The sequence below is a fragment of the Ochotona princeps genome, chromosome 2, assembly GCF_030435755.1.
Source record: "Ochotona princeps isolate mOchPri1 chromosome 2, mOchPri1.hap1, whole genome shotgun sequence".
Lineage (NCBI taxonomy): Eukaryota > Metazoa > Chordata > Mammalia > Lagomorpha > Ochotonidae > Ochotona > Ochotona princeps.
Window position 1 is genome coordinate 7,005,550 of NC_080833.1, and position 14,330 is coordinate 7,019,879.

The 14,330-nt window shown below is 57.5% G+C and overlaps 1 protein-coding gene across 1 annotated transcript; it reads left to right on the top strand.

Annotated features, from left to right (window-relative positions):
• Positions 1-1,445: 1,445 nt before the first annotated feature.
• Positions 1,446-10,598, top strand: AGTRAP (angiotensin II receptor associated protein). The gene is made up of 5 exons (XM_004596040.2): positions 1,446-1,597; positions 6,992-7,026; positions 8,245-8,350; positions 9,038-9,233; positions 10,367-10,598. The coding sequence occupies exons 1-5, from the start codon at positions 1,571-1,573 to the stop codon at positions 10,480-10,482; spliced, it is 480 nt and encodes a 159-aa protein (XP_004596097.1). The 5' UTR covers positions 1,446-1,570; the 3' UTR covers positions 10,483-10,598.
• Positions 10,599-14,330: the final 3,732 nt, after the last annotated feature.

Consider the following 14,330-nt stretch of genomic DNA (forward strand, 5'->3'; position numbering starts at 1 on the left):
TCTCCTTCTCTCTCTTTGCCTTTCACATAAACAAGTCTTTGCAGAAATAATTAATGATAACAATATTAGCTAATCCTAAACCAAACTGAACGCAGTCATTGGTTGGTCAAAGTTTGCCAGTTCTTGTTTCCAATGGCAGACACGGGACTGGCTTTCCTTCTGTTGTGGTCTGCATCTCCAAATGGCATGAACTTAGACCTGTGATATGGGTTGGTGTTGTGGCACAGTGAGTTAAGCCCTTGCTTGGGCTGCCAGCATCCCACATCGGATTACAAGTTTGAGACCCAGCGATTCTGCTTCGATCCAGTTTCTTGCTAATGTGCCTGGGAAGGCAGCACAGCAGAGCCCAAGGACTTTGGTGTCCGCTACCCATGCGGAAGACCAGGACGGAGTCCCAACTCCTGGCTTCAGCCAGGCCCAAGCCTGGATGCTGTGCCCATCTGGGGAGTCAATCAGTGGATGGAACATGGATTTCTCTCTCTTTAGAGATTTATTTATTTGAATGAATGAAAGAGAAGCCTTCACCTGTTAGTTTCTTCCCCAAATGGCACAAGCTAGGAGCCAGGAGTTTTATCCCGGTCTGTAGCGTGGGTGGCAGGGTTCCAAACACTTGAGCCGTCCTCTGTTGCTTTCCCAGACCACAAGCAGGAAGCTGGATGGGAAGTGGAGCAGCCAGAACCTGAACGAAGCCTTTATGATGTGCTAGTATCGCAGGTGGTGGCTTTACCCCCAAATCATAGTACCAGTCTTAAATCAATCGATCGATCAATCGATCGATCAATCTCGTTTCACCTGCAACCCTGCAGAACTGTGTCATGCATCTAGGGACAGTCATTTCTCTAGACCTCCGGGGAGCCTGGGTCAGGCTCCACTTCTGCGGTTTCCCGAGTTCCCAGAGTTTCTCCTCCTTGGAAACAAGAGCAAGGCAAACCTTCATGACTAGTTTGCAGCCTTGACTTGTGTGTGCTTCTGTCCCGGCAGCGCCTGCACAGCCCGAATGCTGGTGACGGCCCTACCAAGGTTATCAAGCAACCTTCACCTCTGACCTCTCCTCCCAGCATTCCCACCGCCTGTCCCCTCACTGCACTCCACCCTGGCTGCAAACCTCACTGTATCAAGTTGAGCCCCATCTCTTTTCCTTAGATTCATAACCTTCATTCATCTCCTATGGCTGTAACAAGTGTGCGAATAATTCTTTTTTCCTTTACAACGTGCACAAGGATCCTCCAGGTTCTCCTAGGTGCAGGGGGCCCCATTAGTCCTCCCTCCGGGATACAAGCCTGGCAGGAGGAGACCGCCCCTCTGGCCCACGCCAAATCCCGAGTTGTCCAGCTGCTGCGGGTGGAAGGTGTCTGGCGCCTCCAGGAGCGCGCGTGCGCGCAGCTCGACGCCGTCTCCTAGCAACCGGACGGCGGTCACGGGGCCGCCGGAGCCCGCCTCACGTGGCCCAGAGCCGACTCAGGGTTGGAGCGGCCGCAACGGGCGGGGCGGGGCCGGCCCTAGGGCATCCCGAGTTCGGATCCCAGGAGGCCCTGCGGCCGCCGCGCAGGTTCCCTCGGCCGGGGTCGTGATGGAGCTGCCTGCTGTGAACCTGAAGGTGGCGACGGGCGGGGCGGAGCGACAGTGGTCTGCGGGAGCGTGGCGGGCTTTTGCTTTTTTTTTTTTTAACGGAAGGTGGGAGGGCCGTGTGGCGGGGGACTGGGGAAGGGACGCTCCCCAGGGGAGAGGGAGGTGGGCGGCAGGCCGCAAGGGGCCTCCGGGGGTGGCTGGCCAGGGCAGGGCGGGACCGGGGCCAGGGTCGACGCACCCGGAGTCGCCCTGAGGGGCTGCTCGGCCCTGTGCGCCCAGGCTTCCCAAGCCGCAGAGCAGGGCGCGGACAGAGACCCGAGAAGGGGCTCTCACGGCCGGCAAGAGGACCCGGCCTTTCCCCAGGGGCCCCACGCTAACCCTGAGGAAATCAGCAGCTGTCAGGGCTGGGTTTTTCGGAGTTATGCAAGTTCGGCGTCCTTATGTCATCGGGAGGTTACTTAAAAACAGAAGATCCTGGCTTGGGCGCTGTCCCCCCCCCCCCGGGGGCTTTTAGGGCTTCTTCGTTTCCTGGGCTTGGGCCTGGCCCCGTGGTCAGGATAACGCGCTTTACTTTCTACTGCTGGCGGATCCCCCTGGGTGCATTGCGTTTGGTTCCAGGACGCAGCCGAGGGCTTGGGGAGCCAAGCTTTGGTGCAAGCTGGCCATTTTGGGTCTTGGCAGGGGCTCCTCTGAGATTGTGTCCAGCAAAGCGCTTTTACTTACGAGTGTCTAAGCACTTAGCACCCCATTGGTGTCAGGGACTCGGCCGTGAGAGACAGAGCTGGTGACAAAAGATCTGTGTGTCCCTGTTGGGTGCTTACACAAGGGCTGTGCTATGCCTGGCCCCCGGGCGACTTCTCACTGCAGCAAACCTTGCTAAGTCTTGTCAGTCTACAGCAGGGGTTGGGGGTGTGGGGGGGCTTGGCTGGGAAGGAATTTCCACGAGGGCTCACTCTGTTCCAGGCAGCCTGGGGTTAACACCAGCTGCCTTTTCTGCAGTGAGCGGGTCAGCTGAGGGAAGAAGCTGCAGGAATTGGCAGAGAAGATTGGTTTGGGGAGTCTGAAGTGTGCCAGGTTGGCTAGTCAGGCACAGCCACCTGAGAAAGCTGATCTTGTCTAAGGATGAGCAGCTTGGCTCAGGTGTGTAAGTTGCTGAGGCTCCAGAAGATACCAATTTTTGTTGGGTTCTTTTGAAAGAGGCCATGTTCATATAACTCTGATGACTATATTCTGACGGTTGTTTGGTTTCGTTATTGTTGTTGTTAACCTCTGTGCCGGGTTGGTAAATTAAGCTTTATCCTAGCTACGTATGTCTTGGGCTGGGAGTTGTGGTACAGTGCAGTGAGCCACTGCTGGACATACCCACGTCCCATATGGAAGTGCCAGTTTGATCCCAGCTGCCCCAGCTTCCTGCTAATGCACCCTGGGAGTTGGGGGTGGGGTGTGTGTGTGTGTGTGTGTGTGTGTGAGAGAGAGAGAGAGAGAGAGAGAGAGAGAGAGAGAGAAGGAGGCATGGCCCGAGTGTTTGGGGAGAGAGAGAGAGAGAGAAGGAGGCATGGCCCGAGTGTTTGGAGAGAGAGAGAGAGAGAGAGAAGGAGGCATGGCCCGAGTGTTTGGAGAGAGAGAGAGAGAGAGAGAGAGAGAGAAGGAGGCATGGCCCGAGTGTTTGGAGAGAGAGAGAAAGAGAGAGAGAGAAGGAGGCATGGCCCGAGTGTTTAGAGAGAGAGAGAGAGAGAGAGAGAGAAGGAGGCATGGCCCAAGTGTTTGGACCTTGCCACCGTTGGGGCAGACCTGGATGGAATTAAGGGTTCCTGGCTTTGGGCCTGGCCCAAGCTGGCTTCTCTAGGCATTTAGGGAGTAAGCCAGCAGGTGGGAGACTGAGCTCTCATTGCCAAGTAGACCAGTGTAAATAAGCATAACAATGCAATCATAGCATACATTCACATTGCTGTTGTTTGTGGTTTCAGGGCTCTGCCGGGTTGCTCTCGCCATTGGGACATACTAACACGTTATTGATGATCTGAAATGTACAACTCGCTGGCCAGTCTGTATTTTTGTTTGCTGTGTCTAGCCTGCCCTGAGAAGGCCAGCTGTCAGCAACTTGCCCACAGGCACTTTCCGGGATGATCTGAGGTCAGACCCCTGATGAGCTGGGGCCTGGCCCCCTGCCACCAGTGCACCCCCTTGCTGTACACTCCCCGGGCACTTGCTGAGAGCCTGCTTGTGTCCAGCCCAGGTGAGAAGTAGCTGCCCCAGGTCTTTAGCCCACGCCATGGTCCCTAGCAGAGCAGCCCCATCTGCGCCTCTCAACACGAGTGCCAAGCTAGAGAATTAGCTTAGAAGTGACTCTGCTTGGGTGAGAAGAGGCCCTGGGGGTGGAACCAGCGGTCCAGGGGCTGGTGGCAGTGTTGGGGTTAAGAGCTCAGGAAGTTGGCTTCCTACGTAGTAGAGATGAAAGCTACCAGGCATGGTGTGGCACTGTGTGCTGGGTGTTATGTGCGACTCTCCATCCCTGTCCCCTGGATCCGCACAAGGACGCTGTGAGACAGATGTCGTCAGCACTGCATCACACAAGAGCAGGAGGCAGTGCCAAGAGGTCAGAGGACTGGCCTGAGGTCGCTGAGGCCCAAGTCCCTGAGCCAGCACCTTGCTGTTCATCACTGCAGGACTCCACATCCCCTCCCAGGTGGCCATGACTGCAGTTTCCTCCCTCCCCTCCACCCCCCCTGTGTGTCTGCTGTAAGGGAGGTGGATAGGGGTGAGGCCTTGGCAGGAAGGGATGTAGCCAGTATATTGCTCCACCCATGGCTTGGCTGCTGTCCCCTGCCTGTGTGGGAAGTTCCACCCCCACTGCCCTTGGGTTCTCTGGTGGACAGCATTGGGTTTAGGTCTCGGTCCTCCAGCCCCTTGGTTTGCCCTCAGCCTCCGTTTCCATCACCCTTCCCCCCTGTACCAGATCCTGATGGTGCAGCTCAGTGGTGGAGCCCAGTTCTTGGGGCCTTGAGTTGGTTTCTCAACCTGTTTGAGTGTCAGTTTCCTCGCTGTGAAAAGAATCTAGTGATAAGAGGAGGATCCGGCAATCAGAGACTCAGGCTAGGTGGATGAACTCTGGGATTTGCCTCCAGGCTCTTTTGTAAACTTTATGATTTGAGCCAGCTGCTTCTTCTCTTTTTTTCCCCCCCCTAAGGTTTATTTTTATTTGAAAGACAGTTATAGAGAGAGACAGAGAGAGATCTTCCATCCACTGGTTCACTCCCCAAATAGCCACAGTGGCTGGAGCTGGGCCAATGTGAGGCCAGGAGCCTCTTCTGGGTCTCCCATGTGGATGCAGAGGCCCAAGGACTTGAACCATGCTCCACTGCTTTGCTAGACACATTAGCAGGGAGCTAGGTTGGAGTGGAGCAGCCAAAATGGAAAAGTGGCACCAGCCCCTGGGCCCACTTCTTAATCTCCAAGCCTCCATTCTACTGCTGTCAGGTAGGTATGATGTGGATCAAGTAGCCAGGCAGTGTAGACTCCATGGTTACAGCTGTCACATGAAGACGTACAAATGATGACTGTGCAGGCCCTGGCTCTGGCAGCACTATGCCAGGTGCTGCCTCCATTCCATGGAGAGGGAGCCCCTGGGACCGTGAACCATGACCCAGACCCCACCCTAGCCTGCTGCTGTGGTGCCATCAACCCACCTGGGAAAGAGCTCTCAGCAGGGCTGGGCACAGTAGTGAGAGAGCGCAGGGGCTCAGTCCCTGCTCTCCTGCTGCCGGGCCCGCTGCTGGGTGCCTGTCTGCCTGCGAGTCTTCCATGGCTTGCAGGACTGGGGAGGCCCAGGCACTGTGCCCTGTGGGGAGTCACTAACTGCTCATCTTAGCTCTCAGGAAGGACATGGCAGGGCAGGGCAGGTCTGGCATGTTCTCCCTGGATGCTGGGTCTGTCTGTAGTAGGGGACAGGAGACACTGCAGAGTAAACAAAAATGGGGAAACTGAGGCAGGGTGTCTAGGAGTGCAGTGAGCATCGGGAGCTAACTCTCTTAGGTATTTTTGAAACAGATGTGATGTCACCAAGAGGGGACCGTGAGCATCTGCAGTAACAGGTGGCAGAGCTGTGGTATTTTCCCTAACAGGTGGTGGAGCTCGGGCCTTGGCCAGTTGCTCGTTCCCATTCCCTGTTACAGGCCTTTCCTGCTCTGGAAAAAATCAAAGCCCCATGTGCTCACAACCTCTGGGGGTGCCCGGTCCAGCTTGGGAAGCCAGGGCCCGTGAATGAAGGTTGTTTCTGAAGCAGAGGTCAGGGTGACCAGCTGCCTCCTTGGTATCCCCTTCCTCAGCCACTTCCCTCCGTCTGCAAGCTTCGCCTTGGGGCCACTGTGCCCGGCCAGGTGACCTTCAGCAGGTCTGTTCCTAAGTGGGGCCCGAGCACTTGGACTGTCTGCTGCTGCTTTCCCAGGTGCGTCAGCAGGAAGGCCAGGAGCTGGATCAGAAGTGGGCATCTGGCACGTAAACCAGCACCCAGATGAGTGCTGGTCTTGCAGGCAGTAGCTTTGCTGCTAAGCCACAGCACTGGCCCCGAGCCTCGTAAATGGGACTAATGCAGTGTGCGTGGCAAAGGTTGTGGGCTGGCCCAGATAAGGCCACGGGGCACGTTCGGAACAGGGTCTGCACATACCGGGTGTGCTGCAGGGCAACTCTGCCAGCATGCTTTTTTTTGCTTTCACCCAGACCCCTTGCTATGGGTGGCATTTCTCTGAGCTGACAGTGAATCCCTTATAGATGCCAGACATGGACCTCCTGTGTGTGTGGCCTGTTTGTTTGTGTTAAAGGTTATTTATTATTATTTGGAAGGCAGATTTATATATAGAGAAAGATCTTCTATCTACTGGTTCACTCCCCAAATGGTCACAAAGGCTGGAAGTGAGCCTGTCCAGAGCCAGGAGCCTTTTCTGGGTCTCCCACAGGGGTGCAGGGACCCAAGGACTTGGGTCATCTTTTGTTGCCTTCCCAGGCACATGAGTCGGGAGCTTGATAGAAAGTGGAGCAGCTGTGACTCAAACCAGTACCCATATGGGATGCCAGCACAGGTGGCAGAGGCCTAACTTACCTGCTGTACCACAGCGTCGGCCCTTATTTATTTTTTTAAACTACTTAAAAGCAGAATAATGTTTGCAATGGCCAAGGCTCCTGAGGCCAGGAGCCTAGAGCTCCTTCTGGATCTCCCATGTGGATGCCAGAGACCCAGGAACCTGGGCTATTTGCCACTGCCTCCAGGGTGCATGTGCAGGAAGCTAGATGGCAAGTGGAGCAGTCAGGACTTGAACCAGGGAAGCCAGCATTCCGAGCAGTGGCTTAGCCCACAGCACCTGTTTCGGGAAGTTTCCCTGCCCCTGTGATGGCCACGTGTGTTGACCCCGCCCCCTTTGTGCCACAGGTGATTCTTCTGATTCACTGGCTGCTGACAACCTGGTGAGTGGACGGCCCAAGGAGGTCCAGCTGCGTCTGCCGGGATCCGTGCTAGCTGGGTCAGGCCTGGCCCTGCCGTGGCGTAGCCAGGTCACGTTGAGGGGCCACCTGCCTCAGTAGCCATGGCTTCCATCTGTGCGGTGGGGACGGCGGCCTGCACACCTAGCAGGAGCCATGAGGGAGGAGTGTGACAGGGCTCATCAGACACGCCCCAGGGCTGCCACTGGGCCAGGAGGGCCTGGAGAGTACACACTTGACCTTTAGCATTCTCATTTGCTGGGAGATTTCTCTGCCCACCTAAGATAGGCACCCGCACTTGCCGGCTCATGGGCACATACTCATGAGCAGCTGTGAGTGGTGTGGGCAGTGCTGCTCATAGCTCGTGGCCTTGGGAGCAGGGGCAGGGGACAGGTTTCTCAGTTGCTCTCTCAGTTTCTGAGTTGGTGAGACAGGCTGTGGCCCGGCATCTGCTTTCCTCAAGGCAGAAGATGGGATAGATGATTTGGGGCCATATGGGTCCCAGTTGCACCCTCCTGGTTTGGTCTGATTTATTTGAAAGGCAAAGGAACGCAGACTAGAGGTCTCTCACCTGCTGGCTTCCAACAGCCATGCCAGGGCATGAGCTGCCACCTGCCACCCCCGCTCCCAGAGTGTGCACTAGCAGCAAGCTGAACTGGAAAGCAGAGCCCAGCCACTACCCTGGGCACTCTGTATCCCCACTGATCACCTTCAGAGGATGGCATGTCAACTCACACTGGGCAGCCAAGGCCACGTGGGTCCAGGTAGGAGGCAGGCAGGTCAGGACCCTGTCCTTGCAGGTTTTCAGCACCATTGTTGAGCAGAGTGGGTGAGAGCATGACTGGTGAGTCAGGCTATTCAAGCCCCACCCTTCCCATTAAGAGCTGTGTGACCCCAAACACATTGCTTACCCTCTCTGTGCCCCGGCTTCCACGTCCCTGAGATGAATGCAACTGTAGTGCCCAACTCCAAGAGTTGTTAAGGCCAAAGCCCATGAATAATGCGCCTGCTCCAGGTACTAGCTGCTGTCCTGCGAGGACTGACTGTGGTGTTCATTGGATTGATAACAGACGGCTACATCAGCAGTGTCAGGTGGAGCAGCGCCCTAAACACAGAGTTGGGGAGAAGGAGGAGGAGCTCGGAGGAGGAGCCCAAGACCTGAGCAGGAGGGAGGCAGCTGACCTGACCTGGCTCTTCCTGCAGGGGCTGCATCGTGTTCTCAGGGTCCTATGCCTGGGCTAACTTCACCGTGCTGGCCTTGGGTGTGTGGGCCGTGGCCCAGCGGGACTCCATCGACGCCATCAGCATGGTGAGTGTGCGGCGAACAAGGCTCTCCCCCTTGCCCAGAATCTTCTCCCTCTTCCTGGTGTCCCCACTCCCTGTGTGGTATAACCCCAACTCCTGGGCTGCCAGCCCGCCTGGGCACCACTGGCCGGTCCTGCGAACCCCAAGTCTGCTGCTGCTGGCCTTCGATAGGACACGGAGCCCAGGTGGGACCCCAGAGTGCCTGTGGTCCCTAGCAGCGGTGCGTGTACTCTGTGGCCCCAGAGAAGTTCACTGCCCTGGGAAGGGGAAGTTGGTGGCCCAGCCCTGCCGAGGGTGCAGGACTCCCAGCATGCACTGTGTCCATTGGGCCTCTCCAGGCTGAGGCCGTGGCCTCACAGGTCTCCAAGAAAAGAAATGGATGGATTGCAAGGGACCTCTTACCTGGGAAGCCCCGGAACCCAGGCTGGTTCCCATTATAGCCCTGGGGGTGACAAGGTTGGGGGGTGGGCAGGGATGGGGCTAGGACCGGAACCGGCCTCCTGGGTCCAGCTGTGGGCTATGGCATCCGCATCTGCACTCATCCCCAGGAGCCTGTGTGCTGGCTTGAGCGCCCAACCATAGGCCCTCAGCACCCAGGCAGGCACCAGCTGCCAGGCTAGCATGATGGCGGGGACCCCGTGGGGTAGAGTAGGTGTCCCCGCCCGGAAACTAAGGAGGGCATGTTGTGCAGTTTCTAGGCGGCTTGCTGGCCACTGTCGTCTTGGACATAATCCACCTGGGCGTCTTCTACCCGCGCTCCAGCCTCTCGGACACAAGCCGCTTCGGGGCCGGCATGGCCATCCTCAGCCTGCTGCTCAAGCCCCTCTCCTGTTACCTCGTCTACCACATGTACCAGGAGCGCGGCGGCGACCATCTCTTCCACCCAGGTGAGGGTGAGCCCCGGGCAGCCCCCGTCCTCCTCCGTCTCCCCTCGGCTTGACCCCCGCCAGCTCCTACTGCAAGGAGCCGGCCTTGCGCTTGTGCCTGGGGCTTGGGGCGGGGAGAAGCGTGGCCTTGCCAGCTGCCAGGCTGCAGGCAGAGCTGGGAGCAGTGGCCACGGGTGTAGCAGGGGTATCTTCCCTTCCAGTTGTGGCTTTCCCTGGGTGCCTACCCAGTCCCTGCCCTGACACTCTCGGTCCTGCCACGCAGGGTCTTCCTGTTCCTGGGGGGCTGGGGAGCATCAGCAAAGATAGCACTGACCCCTGGGCTCCTTGTCTGCCACCCAGCCCCAGTCCTATGCCCTCCCAGGGCCTGGTCACTTCTTGAGGCACTGAGCCTTAGTCCTGCCTGCTGACTCACACACTGATTTCCTGCCCCCTCCTTCCTCTGTGAGAAGTGGGGTAAGGTGGGGTATAGACTTCTATTTTAGAACTGCTGGGAGCAGAGGCCCAGAGCTGCCCTGAGGGTGGTTAGCCAATCTCAGCACAGCCTGGACCTGCTGCCAGGTGGTTGGAGCCAGGAATGTCCCTCGCACTGGACAGTTGGGGAGACTGAGGCCCACGGCTTTTGGAACTTGCCCCGGAGCCCAGGACAAATGTGCGGAGTAGCGGGTGGGACTGAAGAGGGCGGAGGCTTGGAGGGAGGCCCACCACCCCACCTGGCACCCCGGCCCATATCCTCTGAGTACAGCCCTGTGGGTACTGTAACATAATGTGCTGTGGCTGTGACAACCTGGATTCCTGAGCATGCGCTGCCTGGGGAAGCCCATGGCAGGATGCCTGGGAGCTCTGGCTGCGAGTCCTGCTGCCCAGTCCTGGGCCAGGCTGCGGCCTCTGGCAGATCAACCAGCTTACTGACCCTCAGTTTCCCCATCTGTACAGTGGGAATGATGAGAAGGAAGGACAGGGGCACTGAATGGATGACACTTGCCTAAAGCTTCATGTTTGGGATGCTGCCAGGGTCGCTGTCCTGGGCACCAGGAGGTGCAGCCCAGCCCTGGCTGGAGGGCATATTGTGGTGTGGGCTCAGCGGTCTGAGTGCTCCCCTTGTTTCTTTCCCTCCTCCATCCCCACTCCCCCAGGCTTCCTTGGACCTTCACAGGAACACAATGCCTACCAGACGATTGACTCACCAGCTGCACCTGCGGACCCCTTCGCGGGCCCCGAGGGCAGGGACCAGGCTGCCCGAGGGTACTGAGGCTGGCTGCAAGGTGCCTGGTTCCAGCCGGACTGCTCACCTCCTGATACCGGGAGGTGACTCGAGGGACGCTCCTGCCCTCCATCTCTCGGCCCTAAGATGACTGTCCTCCCCCACCATGTGAGTCAGTGTCCTGCGGGGCCCAGCCTCCCCAAGCTTCCTGTGCACCCCCTGAAGGCAGCCCACGGTCTCCTGACCCTCTCCTCTCCCCCCTCCCCCCCACAGCTGCATGGAGCAGGCCCAGGCCCCGTGGTGTCACTGTGGTAGCTCCGTGATGTCCCTCCAGTTCCTTGAGCCCTTCCACAGGTGCCCCTGGTGCTTCCGGCCACACTTGACCCAGAACTGCTGAGCCCAGAGTGAGGTCCCCAAATTTCCCACTACCCAGCCACTCGGCCCAGGGCTGAGGCAGCCCGCAGTGCCCTTTTCGGAGACACGGCATTAAAGTGTGGGCAGTTCTGGAGGTGGGCTGTGTCTCGGGCCGTGCTTGACCTCCTAGCTGGGCTGGGGCCTAGCTTCTCATGGCTGGGACAGTGTCTCGCTAGACTCTTCAGGTCACGTCTGGGCTGAGCCGCCTGTTTGGTTGGGGCTAAGGGGAGAGGGGCTCACACACCAGGCTGGCTGGCCGGGTCTGTTCCAAGCCTGACTCTGGCCCAGCCCTGGCCCCAGCTGCAGAGAGCACAGGTTGGTGTGGCACACAGGCATCCGTGCCTCCGAATCATAGGACCTGGCTATCAACATGAACCCTGCTCTACCACTGCATGGCACATGCCTTCATGTCTTCTGAAAAAGGCTGCCTGTCCTCAGGGTGGCTGTGGGCAGTGTTGAGGCTCTCCTGGTCACAGCCAGGTGTTAGGTGGTCACCGAGCTGGTGAGGTGCATGGGCCGGGTAGAAGCTGAGGTGCCTGGCTACAGCCCCTGTGTTCTGGCCTCAGAGGCCGACCTCGGCTGACATGGCTCCAGAACTCCTCCCAAGGCCAATTCCCACTCAACTGTGCTCTCTGGCTATTCATAGCCTGCACTTCCCTCTCTCTTGGTCTCTGACATCAGAGGTCAAAGTCATGGATACAGTCCCTCCCCAGCTCTCCCCCACCCATTCTTGAAATAGCTGGCAGGTGCTAGATGAAGTCCTGGGCCTGCAGGGGAAGCAAGGTGCCTGGGGCTTCTCAGCAGCAGGTGCTGGACTGAGGCCAACATGGGGCCTCTCTCAGCCAGGAGGGAGAACAGGGAGAACGGGAAATGGCCTTGCTGCTGGGAAACCCACACACAAGCCATGGTGTGCTCATTGTGTGAAGGACGTGCGAGCAGTCACGTACCTGCTTGGGCCGCTGAGGCTTCCCCGGCTGGGGGTGGAACGGGCTGACAGGTGCACAAGGAGGGCTTGTGTGAAATCTCAGCCTTTTTTAAGATTTATTTATTTGAAAGGCAGAGCTAGAGAGCTTCCCTCTGCTGGCTCAGTCCCCAAATGGCTGCAGTGTCTGGGGCTGGGCTGAGCTGAGACCAGGAGCCTGGAGCTCCATTGCAGTCTCCTATTAGATGACAGGGACCCACGTACTCAGGCTGTCTTCTGTTTTCCTGGGCACATTAGCAGGGGTCTGGATCAGGAGCAGAGAAGCTGGGAGTTTAGCTGGTGTTCATATGGCATGTCAGTGTCACGGGCAGCAACTTAACCCACTGTGCCACAGCACTAGTCCCTACCACCACTGCCCATCCCATGCCATTCTTGGCTGTGTGCATGGTGAAGGACAAAACCATGGACCAGAAGGACATGTCAAGTACTTGGTCGTAGTGGTCTTAAGCGGACATGGCACATGGCCAAAGGGAATGGGATACCAACCGAGGCCATCTGTGTCTATTTGCCTCCTGGCACAAGGGAGCTGGCAGGGCCTGTGTGTGGCCCACAAGTCAGACTTTTAAACAGCGAGTCCCATGCCACCTAGTACATGGCCTCTGTGTTAGGCAGGGCTCCCCAGACAGCCCAGGAGCTTCTGTGAGAAGCGGGTAGGGAGAGGAGGGGTGGAGAAGGGTGACTTTGAAGCCCTCAGGAGACTTCCTGATCCTCAAACAAAGTGGCTACTGGAACACAGGTCCCTCCAAGGCAGGCAGGAGCGCTGCAGGGGTGCCAGTGTGCTGCCCCCTTCCACCGCAAGCCCCATGTGGAGAACGGCTAAGGGATCAATTTGCAGGCAGAGTGAGGTTCACACTCCAAGTGGTCACAAGAGCTCGGGCTGGGCCAGGAGCCAGGAGCTTCTTCCTGGTCTCCCACATGAGTGCAGGGGTCCAAGGCCTTGGGCCAACTTCTGATGCTTTCCCAGGTGCATTAGCATGGAGCCGAATTGGAAGTGGAGCAACTAGGACTCAAACCGGTGCCTATATGGGATGCCAGTGCTATAGGTAGAGGATTAGCCTGTTGTGCTACCATGCTGACTCCAAACTTTTTTTTTAAAGAGTTGTTATTTATTTGAAGGTCAGAGTAACAGCAGGAGTGAGACAAAAATGTGCCATGTGCCAATTCACTCCCCACATGGGTGATAGCCACCCAGATCCTTGACTGCCATCCACCGCCTTCCAGGAGCATTGGCAGGAAGCTGCATCAGAAACAGTGGCCTGGATTTAAATCAGTCTTCTGCCACAGGGTGCCTGCATCAGCAGCTTAACCTGCTTTACCACAATGCCAGTCCCCCCCACCCGAGGGACAAACCCCAAGTCACTGAACACATGACCCCGAGCCTCCCGGAGCTGGGCAGTGTTGTGTCGCTGCCGGAGTACCAGGCTGCAGGTGGCAGAAACAAGCCACAGAAGGCCTGAGGCTGAATGTTCCTGCCCAGCATCTGGGCAGTCAGCAGAGCAGTGTGACCAGTGCCCAGGGAGGAGGCAGGTGAGACCAGCAAGGACCTCAGTCTGATGGGAGGCACTGGTGGGGTACTGGACTCACTGGTGGGCTGGATGGAGGAGGGGGAGGAAGGTGACGGCAGGGGTGGCCCCATGGGGCTGGAGCCTGGAGTTCATCAGAGGAGTTGGGGTGAGGGCAGGGCAGGTCCAGAATTCTCTTTAAAAGGCCCTGTCTTTAGGGCAATCTCCAGGTTTCAGTCTGGCCTGACATTCTAGAAACTGCCACCACAGCAAGCAAGTTCCTCCAGCTTCTGGTTCAGAGGTGGAAGTCACTGTTATTGCGGGTGGCGAATCTATTTGTGGCTTTGGCAAAGTTGAGCCTTCCAAGATGAGGAAGCCAGAGAAGCTGCCCCGGGGGTGCTCACCGGTCCCCCTCAGTCTCCTGAATTCCCAACTCTCATGCCCTGGCTCCAAACCAGCCTTGGATCCGGCAGGCCACCGAACCTCACCATGCCTCTTTCCTTATCTGCAAAATGGGAGCATCACAGTGTCTGCCTCAGGGGTTAGTGAAGATGGAAAATGATGTAACAATAATAAATGTCAGATCTCGTCGCCTGTGTTACTGTCCACTTATTCAGAGAAAGGAGGGGTGGGTACTCCGGCCCACCTTTAATCCTGTGAATATTTGTTGCATGCTTTCTTTTTGCAGTTTTTCAGGAAATCGGTTTTCCCCACTGGCACCCTCAGGACTCCGCGGGTCCAGTTCTCCAGGGTGCCAGGGGGTGACCCCTGAGAGTGTGTTGTGCACACAACAGCTTGTAAACCACCATATCGGAGTCAGCAACTTGAGTTTCCGGTTTGAACCACAAGGGAGCTTAGAGCTCCCCAAACCCAGCGGTTTCGAAATCTATTTTGTTTTAAAGCCCGCGCACAAATGCCTAGTACCCAAGGGCTAGCCCTTCTGTCTTCACTGGCAGGAATTGTGGGCACAGCCCACCTCTGGGAGTGGGGCCGGCCTC

Bases quoted from the DNA above. Each gene is read 5' to 3' on its own strand.
- AGTRAP (XM_004596040.2), top strand. From the start codon at position 1,571: ATGGAGCTGCCTGCTGTGAACCTGAAG. The intron at 1,598-6,991 runs GTGGCGACGGGC...TTTGTGCCACAG, and splicing joins TGCCTGCTGTGAACCTGAAG to GTGATTCTTCTGATTCACTG. The intron at 9,234-10,366 runs GTGAGGGTGAGC...CCACTCCCCCAG, and splicing joins CGACCATCTCTTCCACCCAG to GCTTCCTTGGACCTTCACAG.